A 22,195-nucleotide genomic window follows, 5' to 3' on the forward strand; every position below is an offset into this window, starting at 1 on the left:
GTGACCATTTTTATAGTTTACCTATAAAAAAATAATTTTCAACATGTCTTCGTGATCATTTGACAGATAAAATTTAACAGAAGGGGCTAATTTATCCATTTTTTAATTGAGGGGCCGAAATATAATCTGCCCCGAAATATAAAACTTTCTTAATACTTTTACCATATGATAGCAAATATATATATACTAGTTTTTTTTTTCTTTTTTGATGCATAAGTTTGTACTAACTAAATTACTTTTAATTATTTTTTAAACTTTTAAAAAATTATAGCATTTAAAAAAATATGATTAAGAAATTTAAACATAATATATATTATATGTTTAGTTTTAAAATATTAATAGTTGATATTGATAAATAGTATATATGAATATAATAAATCTTTTAAAATTGTTTTTAATAATACTACTTTAATGAAATGTGATCAGTACAAAATATTTAGTCAGGAAATAATGCTACAGATATAATATTTAAAAATGGGAGAAATTTATGAGTAGAAGTAAATAGTTTTTCATCTTTTAAAAAAAATGTATACATCAAATAAATAATTAAAAAATTTTATTTAAGATAAATTTTACATGTATAATTTATATGAATAAAACAAGAAATATAACTACGGAATATTTCCACTTTAAAAACATAGACTTTAATTTTGAGTTTAACAATTAAATATATTTATGTTTAATTGAAAAAATATTTTAAAAAAAAATAATATTCTCCCCTCTTTAAACAAATCCCAGAATGTGATGTGATAAATTTTTCATAAATCAGTTACGGGAAAAGGATTTGGGTACATACAAGAATCTCGCTGCTCGACATAATTTATAAACCCAAATTACCATGAGTAACATATGTTGAATTTTTATGAATGCCAAAGTTATGCGGCAACACAAACATGGAAGAGTTTGAACAAGAGACAACGAGTTGTTGACTCATCAAAACAGCTTTTAAAAACCATAGCTACCAAATTTTTAAAACTTATTCAATCTGAAAATCTCTGTGCACCGATGATTCTTTTTTTCACTTACGATAGGGAGCAAGGATTAAAGCAACTTTGTGAATAAACATCATATCTTCATTCATCCACGTTTTAAGTCGGGTGCTTCACATCTTCTCCATGGTGTAATCCATCGCATCTACAAGGAAATCTGCAACAAGAAATTATCATTCATTAAAAAGAAAATCGTTCTGGACGCTATGATAATCAGTCCGCGGAAGAGTAACTGACCTGCATCTTCCTTAGTGAAACAGAGAGGAGGGGTAATTCTAAACACATTGCCATAGAATCCACCTTTCCCAACCAGTACTCCAAGTTCTAGAAGAATACCAAAGTTTATTCATTATTAACTAAGAAGCAAAGTTTATGCTATGGTAGGATTAAAGTGGGGATTGGAATAACCCTAACCTTTCATCTGATCCATTACATGAATAGTTTCAAGCTTTGCTGGAGTCTTGACCTTCTGATCAGTGACGAGTTCGACTCCGAGCATCAGTCCTCTTCCTCTTACATCCCCTATAACTGTACACATCCATACATGGTACAATCAGCAATGTCAGTCACCGTTAGTTTAGAGAATGTTTCATATAGAATATACAGGAGAAAGGATGAAGCTTACGGTCATATTTATTTTTCAGTGCAGTAAGCCTCTCTTTCAAAGAGGTCCCGACAACAAATGCATTCTCCTGAAGTTTTTCTTTTTCGATTACTTTCAGGACGGCTAGCCCTCCAGAGGTACATACAGGGTTCCCGCCGAAGGTATTGAAGTAACTCCTGCGAGTCAAGACCTCCGCAATCTCAGGGGTAGTTACCACCGCACCTAGAGGAATGCCATTTCCAATGCCCTGTCATGAAATAAACATTTCAAGGCACAAAAGTTAGCTGCAAGTGAATAGCTAAGCTACACAAAAACAAAGTCCAGTAGTGTGGTCCGCTTAAATCAAAAGAACTGCTACTATCAGAGTAAGATTACTGTTATAATGCATGTCTAGCAAAGGGAGATAGCTAGGATATTTCCATAACCAAGAAAATGAGAGAACTAAAAACCTTTGCCATCGTCACTATGTCAGGAACAACCCCATGGTTCTCAAATCCCCAAAAATGGCTTCCTGTGCGAGCAAACCCAGCCTGAACCTCATCAGCAATGCAAAGGCCTCCAGCTTTCTTGATGGTGCTATAAACAGCAGGCAAGTAACCTGGGGCCAATTCTATGATTCCACCAACTCCCTATCAATGGAAACATAAAGGGAACGTTAGGTGATGTGTCTTCAGTAGGATATCATGAAAAGTTGATAGAAGAAAATGAAGATTGAAGGAGATGGCGAATATTGGAGATTACTTGTATAGCTTCAGAAACGAATCCAGCAACGTTGCCAGAAGTTCCAAACTGGATAAGATCTTGAACATCCTTTGCATACTTCTCTCCATCAGAACCAAAGACACCACGGTACGGATCTGGGTTTAAGGCATGATGAACTCCACTCTGATGCACATACTTTCGGGTTAGGCATACTTGACATATCATGTTCTATTTCATAATACCAGAACTTTCTATACTCCGAAGATTAAAAGGGAACTGGGACATATCAAGTTTTTGAAATTTATGATAAGCACATAATCAGTACATATGATTTATCCATTGGATTGCAAAGGTCATGTGTTGCAGTAACAGTGGGTTACATGTATAGAACAAATATAAGGACTAGTTTGGGCATGAGTACTGGACAATTAGGTTGATTTTATTTTTAATTATATCTAGTTCAGATAATATAAATATACATACAAATTCGTTTGTACAAAACAAACATTACATAAATTAACCATGTCTAATAAATGATTCGTTAGCTTTTGTCATACGGGAATGATTGAAATCTGGCCACCTATCTCCACCCTTAAGAAAGAAAAGATCAAAAATTGGGAGAGATGTTGAAATGTACTTTTGTCTTTATATCAACATTTGCTGCAACTGAAATTATATGCCATGGTTTGCCACCTGCTCTTGTTAAAAGTTATGGACCTTATGGTGTAAAAGATACCAAACAATAAGAGTCATGTAATAAAAGAACTAACTAACATCATGTGACGCATTAATACATAGTTCCTACCCACACAACTTTGAGGTAAACCTATTCTCAAGTTTGCTGATAAGTTTAAACAGAATGCAGATAACTTTCCACAATTGAGTATCCTCTTTTATGATTTTGTTTTCTCCGTCTCCCTTTATTAATATATTGAAATTAATAAAAGGAAAAAAAAGGAAGCTCATCTCTACATACTACTTGCATATCTTTAGCATTTTATACACTTTGATAACTGCTCTTCTCAAATCATTCATACCAATAACAGAAAGTTCTTTTAGTAACTAAGCAAACATTGGATGTAAATTAGAATACAATGTTCAAGCCATAGTTAAATAACATTGGCTCGAAATTCAACAACAATATAAGATTGACATAACATCAGTGTCCTAATCACAACCTACCTTTGTTATTTCATTTTCAGCTACTGTAATCACACACTGATATCCGGACCAATACTTAAAATGAAGTGCTATGAACAATAAGAGCATCCAGTTACTTTGAAGCGACATACCTGTACAACATTGAACTTCCAGTTACTTTGGGCAGTGGCTCCCATGGTTGCCGCTGCATTTCCATGATACGCATTCCTCAATGATATTATGTCATGGCATCCAGTATATAACCTGGCTATCATCATTGCCAATTCGTTTGCTTCTGTACCTGAATTTGTAAAGAATACAACCTACACAGCCACAAAAAAGAAGTCAAAATTTATGATAAAAAATACAATACAAAAAAATAATAAAGACGGTCAGACCAATTTAAATCCAAATATGTATGGTATCACAATGAAGAGCACACAAAAATGAAAATTTCCTAGTGCATTCTTCAACTCCAAGTTAAGTCATAATTTATCTCGTAGCTATCGTCTAGGAATGAGGCATGTTCTATACCGCTTGTTATTTGAGGCATCCAAAGTTGTTTGGCTATTAAAGTCCTCAAGTTATTTATATTTTCATCCAAATCCAATAGCACTTTAATCTATTCATAGAATCTAATATTTGATATACAAGTCATCTAGATAAAAATCATACGGGTACGGGATGAAAGAGCCAAGACAATAATACTCGAGAATGAAAATAGATATCCATCAACTATAGTTAATCTACAAACCAAAATAAAATACCACGACTAAATATTAATTTTAAAAAAAAAGTTAATCATCTTGGAAGTCGGAAGAGAACAATTTAAAGGTATGGCCAGAATTGAAACATTTTCACCCAAAAAACTAACTTCATACATTACAGATGAAGAAAAAAAAGAAATGGGGTACTCTTATTTGACATAAACTTTTATTTTTTTGTCTAGTGCAAAACATTAATCATTATTGCTACTTATGCGTAGGGATACAGGTTGATTCTAAATAGAACGAGAGTCAGCCATCATTTCCAGGGGCGAATTCAGCGGGCTGGGAGGCCCCGCCCCAACTCATGTCAAATTTGATTTTAGCAACTTCAACTTGAGTAATTATTTTAAAATGTAATAAATTATCTTTGATCCCGGAACTTTTCAACTATTTTTTATGAAATTTGCGAATTGGCACGAGAAATTTGACACATTTTTAATTTAAATCTCATTAAATTTATGAGCTTAAATGCTTAATTGCTGTATTACATTCTGAATTAATAGTTACTTTTACACAAATTATATATTAACATTTCTCAAAAGAAATTATAAATTAATATTATCATTAAATATTAATAACATTACATTTTTCTTTTGTATTATAATTATCAATGTTTATTTAATTATTTTACTTAATACTATAAAATTTTTAAACAATAAAACTTTAATTTATTTAAAAATTTTACTATGCAACTTTACTCATTATATTTAAAAAATAAAATATATATTTTTTTCATGAAAAAATTATATTTTTTTTAATATTGATATAATATATTTAAATTTAATATTTTGAATAACAAATTATTTTTTAATATTAACAAGTTATTCTTACAATTTTAAATATATTTTATAATTATTTAATTTTATTTTTATTGAGAATACGGATTAAATTTAAGAGAAATTTGAAAAATATCATTTGTCAAGTGCGGACCAACCTCTCAATAAATCGGTATTTGGTTTGGAGAAAAAATCAAATATACATTCCAAACCCAACTCACTCGTTGTAGAGTCTCTACAACTCGCTCCATCGACACCTCCCCTCGACAACTTCAAATCTCTCTCTATGTATATTCTTCGTTCGTCTTTAACCATTAAGCGTTTATCATAACCATTGAGCGTGTGATGGAACAGTGGAGCATTTAGTAAGCAATTACCTTGAGATTGCCGGGTAACTTGTTGGCAAGGGCCTCAGCAAAATCAGCGATGGCATGGTTGAGGTAAAGAACAGTGGAGTGCTGCAAGCGCTTGGTTTGATTGACGATTGCTTCAACCACATCAGGATGACAATGGCCGCAACACACAGTAGCAATCCCTCCAAATGCGTCTAGGTATCTTCGTCCCTTATCATCGAACAAGTACTGCATCCTCCCGTCCACTATGTTCAACTGAAAACGAAAAAGTACAAAGGAGAGAAAAAAAGAAAAACAGAATATTCATTACTCATAATTTTTAATTATAACAAAATTAACATTTAACATACACGCGAGACGAGAGAGAAGGGGGGGACCACTGAGAAAACAAAATTCAACTAAGGACAAATCTTCTGCCAAACGTTATTCAGTTCAATGAATCTGAGAATCAGCCAAACAGATATTAAATAAGTGCAGTATCAAGTTAGACAATAATAATCTATTACAAGAGATTTAGATTGTTAATTAATGAAAATTTCAAATTAAAAATCTACAGTTTGCATGAACAAAATCACGTCGTAGACGTTTCGAAAGGACTGTCAATTAATCAAGAGTATCGCTTTTGAATCATAAAAGAACACATATGAATAACAATTAATTTGATTTTAGATGTTTATCTGAAAACTCCACGATCCATTGTTTCGAAATGATACAAAAGTAACTCACCGGTTTGGTGTAAAAGTAAAACATGGAGGGGCTAAGATACTCCTTGCGTTTGGAAAGGATCTCGTCGGCGGAAGGACCGGTGTAAGGAGGCGGAGAGTAATCAAAAGGAGGCATTTTACGAACAAGATCATCCCTGTTATCAATCTCATTTCGAGCCACCTGAGAGAAGCAACGTCGTCGTAGTTGGCAAGGAAGAGAACATTTAGTTTCCGAAAATAACCTCCTGACCGAAATAAATCTGTGCATCATTATCTCCGCCGCAGATTCGAAAAACAAAAACTCCTAAAATGTAGGACTGTGTTTGGTTGTTTAGAGACTGCGTGGTGAGGAAAAGGTAATAATAATCTGATTGGAGGCAAGGACTGAGAATGGAAGTTTATATAGAGCAGGAGGCTTTGTTGACGTGTACTTGAGTTGTTTGTTTTTGTCTTTTAGCAGGTTAAAGAAAATACCCCTCTTCTACCATCAAAATTACACTTTTGTCTTCATTCATATGGAACGTTGCCACTTGCTCACGTGCTATAAGCTGAACTCTTTCCACATATCTCACTCATGGTGGTCTACTTTAATATCAGGGTCTGCCAAAGCCATGGTGAAATTTGGAAATAGGGTAACCATAACTAGGCCAGAATTCAAAATTATAATCTATTATAATTCCTATCACATCCGAAATAAAAATTTAGAATATAAATATTTAGTTAAAAATAATATATAATAAATAATAAAACGTAAGATTTGAAACTTATTAATAATAACATATGAAATTTGTACATTATTAAAATAAATAAATTAAATTGTGTCATCAACTTGAGTTGGTGTCAGGTTAATTTGTAATGCCAACTCAATCAAATATATTATTAATATAAAAATCCTATCACACGCATATGCGTGTAGAAACCACAAATCTAGAACACAATGTGTTTTTAAAATAACATACAATAAATAATAAAAACGAGTTGTTTGAAACTAATTAATAATAACATATAAAATATATACGATATTAAAATGAAAAAATATATTAAAATTGTATATCATTGTATGTATCAATATTGAGTTGGTATTAAGTTAACTTGTGACACCAACTCAATCAAATTACATTAATATATATTTATATACAATTGATAGAGATAATGAATTGTGCATATTAAAATAAAATTTTATAAAATATATCAAAATGAAGTTTCGATCGAATGGTAAATTTAAGGTTTTATTAATTTAATTGGTGTAGGTTTAGTCCCAACATGACTAAAATACCCTCAAATAATATAATTTATTTTAATTACGGAAAAACATTTATGTAAAACACTTGATAAACAATATAAATATATATAGCTGATGGAGGTAATAAAATGTCCATAATAAAATTAAAATGTATAAAAATATTAAAGTAAAGCTTGCAATTGATGTGAGTTTAAATCCCATCATATGCATAATTTTTTCTATTTTTTTAAGTGAAAAAAATTTAAAATACTCTTGAATAACCACGTTGATGAGCCGATTAAAAATGATACTAACTCAATTAGTGATTTTACTAATGGTACAAATACGGTGCATGCATCTTTAGAAAAAATACTAAATTGCCATTTAAGGTAATATTTGTTTGTCTGGAAGGTGAAGGACAGCTAGGTTAAGGTAATTTGAGATTTTTTTTTCAACAGTTTCTTTTTTAAGTGAAATAAATATGAGTAATTACAAGTATCAAATTATTACAAATAGAGTAATCATTATATAGAATTAAATTATTACATTATAAATAAATTAAGATTTGGCACAATTTAAATTAAAACTAATAAATTAACTAAATTAAAATCTACCTACGATAACCAAACATGAAAAGACTTGGGGATGTAGACATAAAATTACCATTTAATTTCAAAATTTAAATACAGATATTGATTTCTTTATCCATTGTTGTAATGGATAATTATCACTAAATAAAATTTCACTTAAAACATATTTTTAATTTTTAAGTTCATTTTTTCATGTTAATATAATGCTTTTACAAGTATTTGTTTTTATTTTTTAATAATATACAAGTGTTTAATGTTTTCAAAGAAGATTTTTAGATTTTATTAATAGTGATGGCATGTTTTCCTTTTATTCATACAATGAATCCAAAGATCACATGACATTAATAATTCGTTGTTGTTGATATTTCTTATTGATGGATTTTAAAAGTTCCACCGTATTATAATATTAAATGCGTTTTTGTTTAAATCATCTTTACATTTTTAAGAGTAATTTTTGTCAATATTTTAAGTTTGGTTCATAAAAATTATTTTGAGTTGGTAATTTTATTAGGTCAAGATTTTAGATTATAAATGTTAATATTAATACCATATCTTCATTAGATAATGTAATATTTGGAGGGTCATTTTATGATATTTTTACCCTTTATTTTATAATTTTGGGTAATGTTTATCTTTTATTTTATGATATTTTTATATATTAAGTAAATATATTATGTATATATAATTTTTGATAAATTTATCTGTAATACCCTTTAACCCTAATCCGTCGCCAAAACAGGGTTATAGAGCGTTACCAGACATTTCAGAACAAATACGAACAATCATATAATATTATAACATACACATCATAATTTAATCATAATGTCCCTTTATTGAGCCCCCGAGACCCAATTCATGTGTTAGAAATAAATCAGGACTTAATTAGAAACTTAGAGAATTTTTCGCAAAATTTCAAAATTTTTCCTAAGTACAGGGCACACATGCCTGTGTGATCAAGGGACATGCCCGTGTGACCCTATGACATGCCAGTGCTACAAGCCGTGTCCTAACTCGTGTAACTCCCTGACTTACCTCACACGACCAAACCACACGCCCGTGTGCTAGGCCATGTGCTTCACACGACTGAGACACACGCCCGTGTCTCTGCCCGTGTGGTAATATCTGAGCTTCTGTTTTAAATTTAAAAGATGCAGGGGACACACGGCCTAACCACACGCTTATGTGTAAGCCGTGTGTCTAACATGGTCTGGTTACACGCCCATGTGCCAAGCCGTGTGGACTCAAAATGAGCCTTTTTCATCAAGTTTTACTAACCCTGCAAACTTAAACCACAAGAAATTCAACAACCAATTTTTCAACCGATCTAAGACACAATCAAATACATCCAAATCATGCTAAATAATCAACCTAATTAAGCTAACCAATGTTCATTCAGAAATACTTCACATATATTATCCAAATCAATCTAATAGTATACTATTTAAACCAATTCTATTTTCACACTAATTCAAACCAAAACATACCATTTGATAGTATTAAAACATCACACATAAATTCATATGTATTCAAACAATTTCATATTATAACATCATTTACAATCATTTCCCAAAATGACTTACATAAACAACCTAGGTACATGTCATTACTAAAAAGAAATGTATTTCACCACTTTGAGTTCAGGATCGGCTTGGATGCTGATTCAACAATCTGACTTTGACATAACCTGCACACGAAAACAAACCGTACGCTGAGTATAAACTCAGTGGTATTTCTATAATCCGAATACTTATTAACAAGAATTTACAATATTTAAATATATAAATACACATAACAAAAGTCATTTAAACAAATAATCAATTCCATAACATATCATTTATAACGCTTTCAATTCTCATCTCTTACTATTTCAATTTTTAAATTCCTATTCAAATAGTTTTTCTCAATAGAATACATATACCATCTCACTATATCCATACCCATTTTATGAACCCATTGGTTCATACATTTCAATTCCATAACTCAATTCAATACCTCAATCCATTTCATGTTTAAAATCATCCAATATCTTTCATATTGTCAATTCATTTATTTACCCCTATTAACAGGACTCAGACTTTGGCGGATACACAGATCCAACCAAAATACACCAGTATGGCACCCAGTGCCTTATCGAATAATTCAAAGTAATATAGTGACACCCAGTGTCTCATCGGCCTTACCGAAGTAAATTGGTACCCAGTACCTCATCGAATTTATCCGAAGTAATAATATGACACCTAGTGACTCATCGACTCATGGTCGAAGTATCCCTGAACACTTCTAATCCTATGGCATGTCAACTATATCCGACTCAGCCTGATACAGTTAATAGGGTTTCAATTCCAATTTCTCAATTTTCAATCAATACACATTTCAATTCAAATAATCACATATATTCATAATTCAATTCAATTCAATGCCATAATACCCACCTCAATTTCACTTACTATAAATATAATAATAAATACAACAATTAATAATTAGCTTCAGATTATAGAAATACAAACTGTAATTTTCAAATCACTCTTTGTCGATTTTCTCATTTCCTTTCTTAGCCAAGGTCTCTGGCACAACGTTAGCTACGGAAATCGAAACAATTAAAATTTATCAATACACACAATTTCACATTGAATATTTAAATTATACTCAACTTTTATCTAAATTCCGATTTAGTCCTTAATTTAAGCTAACTCTTTTTCTTACAAAACTAATTTCATATTTCATTCAATTTCCACTTTAATCTAATTTCAACTCCCTAATTTCACCATAAACCCTAAATTTGAAATTCTTTCAATTTAGTCCCTATTACTTCAAAACCTATAATTTATTTCACAATTTAATCCCTTTCCACTTCTAACTTAAAAATCTATCAATTTAAACCCTAATACTTCAAATTATTCAACATGAACAACATCTAAAAATTCACTAATTTTCAAAATTTCAACATAAATCAAGTAGCATTTGGTTCTAGGATTCCAAAAACTCAAAAATTACAAGAAAATAAGCTAAATTGACTTACCAAATTGAATTTGAACCCTAAACCTTAATCTTTTTCTTTTTCTTTTCTTTCTCCTTTCTCCTTCTCTACTTCGTTCCAATGCTTTGTGCTTTTTCTATTCTATTCTTTATTTATTTGTTTCATTTACTTTATTTTATTTTATGTTATATAATATAATATAATAATATAATATAATATAATATAATATAATAACATAATATCATTTACTTAAATAATAAGTAAATAATTAATTAATATATGTATTTTAGTTTACCACATGTATTTCACTATTACCACACATTTGTCACTTATGGCTTAATTGCTAATTTAGTCCTTGACTTTTCTATATTCTATAATTAAGTTTTCACCCTTTATTCATTAGTCCTTACACCTAATTAATATTAATTCAAGCTAATTCACCTAACCAAAATCTAATTAATCAGACAACTAACTTCGTAAATATTTTTAATAAATATTTATGAATCCATTTGTCAAAAATGGAGACCCAAAAATACACTTTTCCAATTATTTGACTATTGGGTCGTTACATTTCTCCCTTCTTAATAAATTTTCGTCCTCGAAATTTACTTGAAAAGAGGTGGGGGTACTAAGATCTCATAGTTTCTTCTGGTTCCCAAGTTGCTTCCTCAACACTATGACTTCGCCATAGTACTTTTACTAATGGTACTCATTTATTACGCAATTCTTTCACCTCTCGAGCTAATATCTCAACCGGCTCTTCTTTATATGATAAATCAGGTCGAATTTCAATATCCTCTGTTGAAATAACATGTGAAGGGTCTGATCTGTATCTTATGAGCATAGAAACGTGAAAAACATCATGAATCTTCTATAATTCCGGAGGGAAAGCTAATCGGTAAACAACTGGCCCAACTCTTTCCACAATCTCATACAGCCCAATAAAACGAGGACTCAATTTTCCCTTTCGGCTAAATATCAAGATTTTCTTTCAAGGTGAAATTTTAATTAATACTTTATCACCTACAGAATTGTAATAGCCCGATTTTGGGCCTAGTCGTAACAGTGGTTTCGGAACCACTAACCAGAGGTGGGAGAAATTATTATTTTTATTATTTTATGTGTTATAGCATGATTATATGAGTGCAAGAAAATTTTGGTGTAATAATTTTAGCGATTGCATGCTTAATTGCAAAAAAGGACTATATCGCATAAAGTGCAAAAGTTTTGTTCTACTAGCTAAATGTGTCAAATAGTTATGGAACATTAAAGTAGATGTCCTTATTGAGTAAATAGACCAATAAAATGTTAGTGGCTGGACATGGAGCCTTAATTCATGGAATGGTGAAAGGGTAGGTGACTTAATTGATAAATAAATAATAAACCTAAAGGCTAACTATCATCTTTTTCATTTCTTCTCTTCACCACCGAAATTTTCAGCAAGAAAGGGGTCTTTGAAGCTTGAAACTTTCAGCCATTAAGTTCTCTCATAAGTAAGTGATTTTGATGACTTTTCTTGATAATTTTTGTACTTTTTTATAACTTTTCTTGATAATTTTTGTACTTTTGGGACCCTTGTAGCATAAGCTAACTAATGTGGGGACTATTTTGCAAAATGGTTGAGAGTCTAGGGTTTTGCCATGAGAGTACTCATGTTGGTTGCTGAAATTTTATAGAAGAAAATGAGTTATGGTTGTTAAATAAACAACTTTTGTGAAGTAGTTTTCATGAAAACCCTAACTAAGGACCATTTTGCATAAGTTATAATTTATGCGGTAAATGTGTGAAATAATTGAAATTGTGAGATGAAATAATTGAAATTGTGAGATGCTATAGGCTTAAAGTAGTTTGTATAGGCTTGGTTAATGTGGAAATTCGAAGAAAATCGATTTACGAGTCTAGGGATAAAATCATAATTTTGTGAAAGTTTAGGGGCAAATTGGTTATTTTGCCAAAATACGAATTATGAAATGCATTTATTAATATGATGATTAAATTAGTGAATTTTTATCATTTTAGATCAAGAAATACGAGATCTGGACCTAAACTGGGGGAAGGCCAAGCTAGTAGACTAAATCCAACTAGTCGTCCACTTTTTGTATATCGAGGTAAGTTGTACGTAAGTAAGGAAACTTTATCGTTATTATATGTTGAATGATTGATTTTGTATAATATGGTTGAATATGCTTATGAATAATGCATGATGAAATTTAATATAGTAAAGTCTCGATTGAACCTAGGAATAGATTGGATATACATGCCATGACATTGGGTGATATGTGTGCTAGTGTAAGACCATGTCTGGGACATGGCGTTAGCCACGATATGAGAGCCAGTGTAAGACCATGTTTGGAACATGGCATCGGCAATGTTATGAGATCCAGTGTAAGACTATGTTCGGGACATGGCATTGACATTGATATGTGTGCTAGTGTAAGACCATGTTTGGGTCATGGCATCAGTATTAAGAGAAGAGCTAGTGTAAGACCATGTCTGGGACATGGTATTGGCCTCGACATGTAAGCCAATGTAAGACCATGTCTAAGACATGGCATCTATAATTTACCCTCTTGTGTAAGGCTTGTCGGATATCTTTTAATATTCCAAATGGTTTCATGGGTTATTTTAAAGCTTATGATAAAGATATGGAATGATATAATCATGTTGCGATGGTACAGGTTCTTATTTGAAACTCATGAGATATGAGTCTAGTTATGTTGCCTTAATGGTAAGAATAACATGAGTAAGTTCTATCTATGAAAATGATTTTGGAACGATTTTGTAATCTTTGACTTATACTTGTGATATATAAGTATGTAGTGATATCTACCTTTGTTCACTCAAGAACGTTGTGTTGATTTATAATATGTTATGTGTTTAAATATGTATGGCTGATGTTGTTACTTATTTACACGCAACTTACTAAGCGTTATGTTTACTCCCTCTCTTTTCCATTTTTGTATAGTTCCACCAAGTTAGCATCGGGAATTAAGGGACGTCGGAGGCATTAATCACACTATCACCTAAAGCTTTTGGTATAGCTAGTTTAAATGTTTTGAGTGTTGCATGTATAGGGGCTTGATCTTTTGTTAGTGTCATGTTATTTTAGCCACAAGTGTTGGCTCATATGGATGTGATATTCATTTTGTATAGGCCATTAATGTTGACTAATATTGATTATTATTAAATGCATTTGATGAAAATTCTCATAGTTGTGGTTGTTTTGGTTATGTGTGTTTATACTTGGATTGGTTATGTTTGATGTTGTGTAGGTTGGTACAAGTAAGGGTGGCAAAAATGCTTGGTAGATAGCCTTGTTTTTATCTACACAAGCAGACACACGGACGTGTGTCTAGACCGTGTATAACACATGACTTGCCCTATAAGCGTGTGGTAAGGCCGTGTGTCCCCTGCACCTAAAGTTGGCAAAATATAATGCCCAATAGCAACCACACGGGCGGAGACACGGCTATATGTCTTAACCGTATGAAAGACACGGCCTAGTACATGGGTGTGTACCATGGCCGTGTGCCCTTAAAGGGTTGTTGACGTAAGAAACAGAATGTCAAGGTTTTTGTACACGGGCTGAGACATGGGCGTGTCATGGCCGTGTGGGGGACATAGGTCATGGACACGGGTGTATGCCAAGCCGTGTGAAAACCCCCATCAGTTCGAATCGAGAAATAATTTGGTACGGGCTAGGGACACGGGCGTGTCCCGATATGTTCAAGCCGTGTGAGCCACACGGGCCTTCAGCATGGCCATGTTAAGAAGGCAGACGGGCGTGTGCCCCTGTCTACTTGAAATTTTACAAAATTTTCTAGAGTGAACAGATTAGTCCCGAATCAATTCCAAAGTGTGTTCGGGGCCTCGTAGGCCCATAGTAGGGACATTAAGGTATTGTGAAAAGTTTTAATTTAGAGCGAAATTTCTTAACTAGGAAATGTTTGTTTGCATGTGTTGAGATAGGTAGCGCCTCGTACTCTGTTCTGGCGTCCGATACGAGTAAGGGGTGTTACAAGAATACTCAATATCCTAACGTTTCAAATCAGCATACGATTTCTATCTATAAAAAGCTGCCTTCAATCTATCTCAAATTTTCTCAACAGTGTCCTCTGTTTCTTGAATTAACTCTGGCCCAATCATTTTTCTTTCATTCAAATCTATCCAACACATAGGTGACTGACATCTACGAAAATATAAAGTTTTATACGAAGCCATTTGAATACTTGATTGGAAACTATTATCATATACAAATTCAGCCAATGGTAAATAACGTTCCCAACCTAATTCAAAATCAATGACACAAGCTCAAAACATATATTCCAAAATTTGAATAACTCGCTCAGATTGTCCATCAGTCTGCGGATGAAAAGCTATGCTAAAGTTGAATTGTGTACCAAGAGATTCATGTAACTGTCTCCAAAATCTTGATGTGAACCTAGGATTTTGATCAGAAATTATTGACACAGGAATACCATGCAGTCTCACAATTTCCCGAATGTAAACCTCAGTAAGTTTCTAAAGTGACCAATCAATTCTGACTACTATAAAATGAGTTGACTTTGTAAGCAGATCAACAATCGCCTAAATGACATTTTTCTTACTTACCAAAAACGGTAACCTCGTTACAAAATCCATCGTAATACATTCCCATTTCCTCTCAGGAATGTTAATAAGTTGAAGTAGTCCAGTAGGAGCCTGATGCTCTATATTTATTCGTTGACAAGTTAAACATTTAGCTATATACTCAACTATATCGCATTTCATACCTGGCCACCAATAAGATTTTTGTAGATTACAGTACATTTTCATTCCTCCTAGATGCAATGTAAAAGGACTGTCATGTGCTTCTCGAAGTATTAACTCCTTTAATTTAGAAACATTCGGAACACAAATCCGATTATGAAATCTCAAGCAACCATAACCATCAATGCTGAAATTATGTGACGTACCATTTTGAACCATTTCTTTCTTCTTCATCAACTTATCGTTTTCTAACTGTGCTGACTTGATCTGATCAATCATCACCTGTTTGATTCTTAATTCAGCCAATAAGCTTTCATCATCACTGATGCTGAGCTGTGCAAACATTGCTCATAATTCAATTGCTGTTTTTCTACTTAATGAATCGACTACAACATTTGCCTTTCTCGGATGATAATCAATAACGCAATAATGATCTTTTAAAAGTTCTATCCACTGTCGCTGTCTCAAATTCAGCTCCTTTTAAGATAAAAGATACTTGAAACTTTTATGATCAGTGTAAATATAACATTTCTCACCCTATAAATAATATCTTCAGATCTTTAGTGCAAAAATCATGACAATTAGTTCCAAATCATTCGTCAGATAATTACGTTCATGTTGTTCAATTACCGAGATGCATAAGCTATCACTTTTCCATTTTGCATTAATACACACCCGAGACCATTCAAAGAAGCATCACTGTAAATAACAAAATCCTTTCCCAACTCTGGCAGTGTCAAAACTGGTGCCTCAGTCAACATTTGTTTCAACTTCTCAAAACTTTCTAGTCATTGATCATCTCAGACAAATGGAACATTCTTTTGCAACAACTTTGTCATCGGCAAAGCTATATTTGAAAATCCATTTACAAATTTTCGATAGTAACCAGCCAATCCCAGAAAACTACGTACCTCTGACACACTTTTCGGTGTTTCCCACTAAAAATTGCTTCAATCTTCTTTGAATTAACTCTAATTCCATCTGCCAAAACCACATGTCATAGAAATACAACTTCTGATAACCAGAATTCACATTTACTAAGTTTCTCGTATAACTGTTTCTCCCGTAATATTTGTAAAACAATTCTAAGATACTGCTCATGTTCAGATTCAGACTTAAAATAGACCAGAATATCATCAATGGAAACCACCACAAACTGATCCAGGTACGGTTGAAAAAGACAGTTCATAAGATCCATAAAAGTAGCTGGAGCATTAGTCAATTTGAAAGGCATAACTAAGAATTCATAATGGCCATACCTTGTACGAAATGTTGTCTTCAGTACGTCACTTTCTTTCACCTTCAAGTGGTAGTACTCCGATCTCAAATCAATCATTAAAAACATAGAAGCTCCTTTTAACTGGTCAAATAAATTATCAATATGAGGTAACGGGTAGTCACCTTATTCAATTGTCAATAATCAATATACAACTACATTGAACCATCTTTCTTTTTAACAAATAACACTAGAGCTCTCCAAGGTGAAATACTAGGATGTATAAATCCTTTATCCATAAATCTTGCAACTGCACTTTCAATTCATTTAACTCGGTAGGTGACATACAGTATGGAGGTATTAATATCGGAGCTATACTAGGATAGACTTCTATTGCAAATTCAACCTCTGTATTAGGTGGTAATCCCGACAATTCTTCTGGAAATACATCAGGAAATTCACAAACAGTCCTAATTTTATTGCATTAGCTTTCAACAGAATCTGAATTAATAATATAAGCCAGAAAAGCTGCACAACCCTGATGAAGAAGTTTGTTAGCCTGAATTGCTGAAATATACGAGTCAACCCACTGGTTCGAATACCATTGACCTCGATCTTATTCCCATTTTCACTCTAAACAGTGAACTTCTTTTTATAGCTATCTAAAATCACTCTATGCCCAGATAAACAATCCATTCCCAGAATTATATCAAAATCGCCAAACGACATTATCAACATATCAACAAGAAAATTTTTATTTTGTACCATTAGAGGATACCTCTTACACACCTGATTCACTAACATAGTTTGCCCCAATGGACTAGACACTACTATTGATACTCTAGATGTTTCATATTTTAAATTTCCCATTTCAACTAATTTTGTATTAACATATATGTGTGAATATCCTGTGTCTATTAAAGCATAAACATGTTATGTATGCAATAAAAATATACTTTTCACCACATCTTGTGCATCACCCTCTTCACGTATCTGCACAACATATGCTCGAGCTGGTACTCTAGCTTCTGATTGTCGAGTAGCTACATCACTTCTTCTTCTAGTACCACTTCTGGAAAATGAACCACTTCCGCTAAATCCTCGTCCTCTAGAAGTAGGCACTGATCTCTATGATGTAACTGGTGCAGCATTTTCATTTTTCGGAAAATCTCTAATGAAAGGCTCAGTAGATCCATGACGGAAACATCCTTGATTTAATTTCCAGCATTCACCTCTATGCTTCTTCCCACAATGATCACAATCTGGTATTTCAATATCCGATGACGGACCTCGCACACTTCCAATAGAAACTATCTTTTGCCTTCCACGATTTCTATCACCTCTGTCTGATCTAAAACGTAGTCTCCAGCTACCTCGAGATTCTTTAGATCTTTTAGGTTGCAGATTTGAACTAGTAGTTCCAGTACGTTTCCCAATTAGACGAGTATTTTCAGGCTTTTTGTCGGGACCTAGTACTTGTTCAACCATCTTTGCTCTCCCAACTAAATCTGTAAATTCTGTAATTCTGAGATATACCAGCTGTACACGTAATTCATCACGTAAACCTTGTAGAAATATCTTACAAATATCAACTTTTGTTGGTACAAATTCAGCTGCATATCTACTAAGTCATGAGAATTCTCGTTCATAGTCAACTCTTGACATTTCACCTTGTTTTAGCACCAAGAACTCCTGTTTTCTATCTTCAATGTATAATTCACCCACATATTTCTTTTGAAATTCTCTTTGAAATAAATCTTAGTTTACCTGTTCTGCTGGTATATGTCGAATTACTGATTCCCACCATACATATGCCTCCCGTTGTAATAAAGATACAATACACAATAAACTTTCCCAATGAGTGCATTCAAGCTGTTGCAGAATTCTTTTTGTAGACTCCAACCAATTTTCAGCAGTAGATGGATCGACTCCCTTGAATCCCAAAAATTCAGTGGCACCATATTTACGTAGTTCTTTAATCGGAGCTCGTCGGGTAGTAGGTGCAAATGTTGTAGCAGATACAGTCTCTGCTACTCGTTGAAAGGCATCAACTATAACCCTAAGTAGCTGTGAATCATCTCTCTCTCTAACATTACCTCTTTCGACGTTAGGTGGTTGATTTCTTACTGGATTTACACTTGGTGTTACTGACTCGGTTTCATCTTTTTCATATGATTCATCATCTCCAGTATACATTTCTTGATCAGTATTAGCAATATATTCATCTGACATCTTTAACTAAAAAACAGAAACAAACAAATATATCAGCATCTAATCCCGACTCAATTCGACTCAATTATGGCATGTACCTTTTAAACTAAATTTTGAGCTCAATTTAATCTGAGAATCGACTAAATCTAAATAGCCCTGATACCACTAAATGTAACACCCCTTAACCCTAATTTGTTGCCGCAATAGGATTACGAAGAATTATCGAACATTTCAAAACAAATACGAACAATCATATAATATTACAATATACACATCATAATTTAATCATAATGTCCCTTTATTGAGCCCTCGAGGCCCAATTCATGTGTTAGAAACAAATCGAGACTTAGTCGAAAACTCAGAGAATTTTTTGCGAAATTTCAAAAATTTTCCTAGGTATAGGGCACACACGCCTGTGTAGTCAAGGGACACGCCCATGTGACCTTATAACATGCCCGTGCTTCAAGCCGTGTCCTAACCCGTGTAACTCCCTGACTTACCTCACACGACCAAACCACACGCCCTTGTGCTTCACATGACTGAGACACACACCCGTATCTCTGCCTGTGTGGTAACATCTGAGCATTCTATTTTAAATTTAAAAGATGTAGGGGACACACGGCCTAACCACACGCCCATGTGTAAGTTGTGTGTCTCACACGGTCTGGTTACACGCCCGTGTGGATTCAAAATAAGCCTTTTTCATCAAGTTTTACCAACTCTGCAAACTTAAACCACAAGCAATTCAACAACAAATTTTTCAATCGATCTAAAACACAATCAAATACATCCAAATCATGCTAAATAATCAACTTAATTAAGCTAACCAATGTTCATTCATAAATACTTCACATATATTATCCAAATCAATCTAATAGTATACTATTTAAACCAATTCTATTTTCACACTAATTCAAACCAAAACATACCATTTGATAGTATTAAAACATCACACATAAATTCATATGTACTCAAACAATTTCATATTATAACATCATTTATGATCATTTCCCAAAATGATTTACATAAATAGCCTAGGTACATGTCATTACTAAAAAGAAATATATTTCACCACTTTGAGTTCGGGATTGGCTTGGATACTGATTCAACAATCTGACTTTGACCTAACCTACGCACGGAAACAAACCGTACGCTGAGTATAAACTCAGTGGTATTTCTATAATCTGAATACTTATTAACAAGTATTTATATATATAAATACACATAACAAAAGTCATTTAAACAAATAATCAATTTCATAACATATCATTTATAACACTTTCAATTCTCATCTCTTACTATTTGAATTTCATAATTGTTATTCAAATAGTTATTCTCAATAGAATACACATATCATGTCACTATATCCATACCCATTTTATGAACCCATTAGTCCGTACATTTCAATTCTATAACTCAATTCAATATCTCAATCATTTCATGTTTAAAATCATCCAATATCTTTCATATTGTCAATTCATTTATTTACCCCTATTAACAGGACTCGGACTTTTGCGGATATACGGATCCAACCAAAACACACCAGTATGACACCCAGTGCCTCATCGGATAATTCGAAGTAATATAGTGACACCCAGTGTCTCATCGGCCTTGCCGAAGTAAATTGGTACCCAATACCTCATCGAATTTATTCGAAGTAATAATATGACACCTAGTGTCTCATCGACTCATGGTTGAAGTATCCCTAAACACTTCTAATCCTATGGCACGCCAACTATATCCAACTCAGCCCGATACAGTTAAAAGGGTTTCAATTTCAATTTCTCAATTTTCAATCAATACACATTTCAATTCAAATAATCACATATATTCATAATTCAATTCAATTCAATACCACAATACTAGGGGTGTGCAAAATTCGGGTAAAACCGAAAAAATTTGGCTAACCGATCGAATTCGATTAATTGGTCGGTTAACTGAATTAATTTGGTCGGAGGTCGGTTAATAATTTTTTGAGTTTTTGGTTAACAGTTAATTCGGTTCAAAACCGGTCGGTTAACCAAATTTTTTCTGTTTAATCGAAAAAATTAATAAATAAAATTATAATATATAAATAGCCCACTATTCACTCAAACCCAATCCAACATAAACCCAAATACCCAATCTAATATATATTAACCCAAGTACCCAACCCAACCCAATTACCCAACCCAATCATAAAAATTACAAATAATTTAATAAATAAAAATAAAAATCTAAAACTAAAACTAAAACTAAAAATAAAAATAAAAAACATAAAATTTTATACAAATAATTCGGTTAATTCGGTTAATTCAGTTAATTTGGGTAATTCGGGTAATTCGGTTGATTCGGTTAATTTTATACTTATTTTAACCAAAAATTAAAAAAACATATAATTTTCGGTTAATTCGGATAACCGATCGAATTAACAGAAAAAATTTCGGTTTGGTTAACGGTTAAAAATTTTGAAGGGTCGATTAATTCGGTTAATGTTATTTTGGATCGGTTAACCGATTGAACACCCCTACACAATCCTCACCTCAATTTCACTTACTATAAATATAACAATAAATACAACAATTAATAATTAGCTTCGAATTATAGAAATACAAACCGTAATTTCCAAATCACTTTTCGTCGATTTTCTCTTTTCCTTTCTTAGCCAAGGTCTCCGGCACAACGTTAGCTATAGAAATCGGAACAATTAAAATTTATCAATACACACAATTTCACATTGAATATTTAAATTATACTTAACTTTTATCTAAATTCCAATTTAGTCCTTAATTTAAACTAACTCTTTTTATTACAAAAATAATTTCATATTTCATTTAATTTCCACTTTAATCTAATTTCAACTCCCTAAATTCACCATAAATCCTAATTTCGAATTCTCTCAATTTAGTCTCTATTACTTCAAAACCTATAATTTATTTCATAGTTTAATCCCTTTCCATTTCTAACTTAAAAATTTATCAATTTAAACCTTAATACTTCAAATTATTCAACATGATTAACATCTAAAAATTCACTAATTTTCAAAATTTTAACATAAATCAAGTAGTATTTGATTCTAGAATTCTAAAAACTCAAAAATTACAAGAAAAGAAGCTAAATTGACTTACCAAACCCTAATTTTTTTTTCTTTTCTTTCTCCTTTCTCCTTCTCTGTTTCGTTCCAATGCTTTGTTCTTTTTCTATTCTTTTCTTTCT

General features: G+C 32.4%; 1 protein-coding gene across 1 annotated transcript; it reads right to left on the reverse strand.

Moving 5' to 3' along the window:
- Positions 1-793: 793 nt before the first annotated feature.
- LOC107896807 (alanine--glyoxylate aminotransferase 2 homolog 2, mitochondrial) lies at positions 794-6,407 on the reverse strand. Its single transcript, XM_041078905.1, has 9 exons — positions 6,058-6,407; positions 5,356-5,586; positions 3,588-3,758; positions 2,335-2,478; positions 2,043-2,222; positions 1,615-1,840; positions 1,404-1,517; positions 1,227-1,313; positions 794-1,146 (listed from the first exon to the last, which is right to left on the reverse strand). The coding sequence occupies exons 1-9, from the start codon at positions 6,304-6,306 to the stop codon at positions 1,103-1,105; spliced, it is 1,446 nt and encodes a 481-aa protein (XP_040934839.1). The 5' UTR covers positions 6,307-6,407; the 3' UTR covers positions 794-1,102.
- Between the last annotated feature and the right edge of the window lie 15,788 nt (positions 6,408-22,195).

This window comes from Gossypium hirsutum, chromosome A10 (genome assembly GCF_007990345.1).
Source record: "Gossypium hirsutum isolate 1008001.06 chromosome A10, Gossypium_hirsutum_v2.1, whole genome shotgun sequence".
Classification (NCBI taxonomy): Eukaryota; Viridiplantae; Streptophyta; class Magnoliopsida; order Malvales; family Malvaceae; genus Gossypium; species Gossypium hirsutum.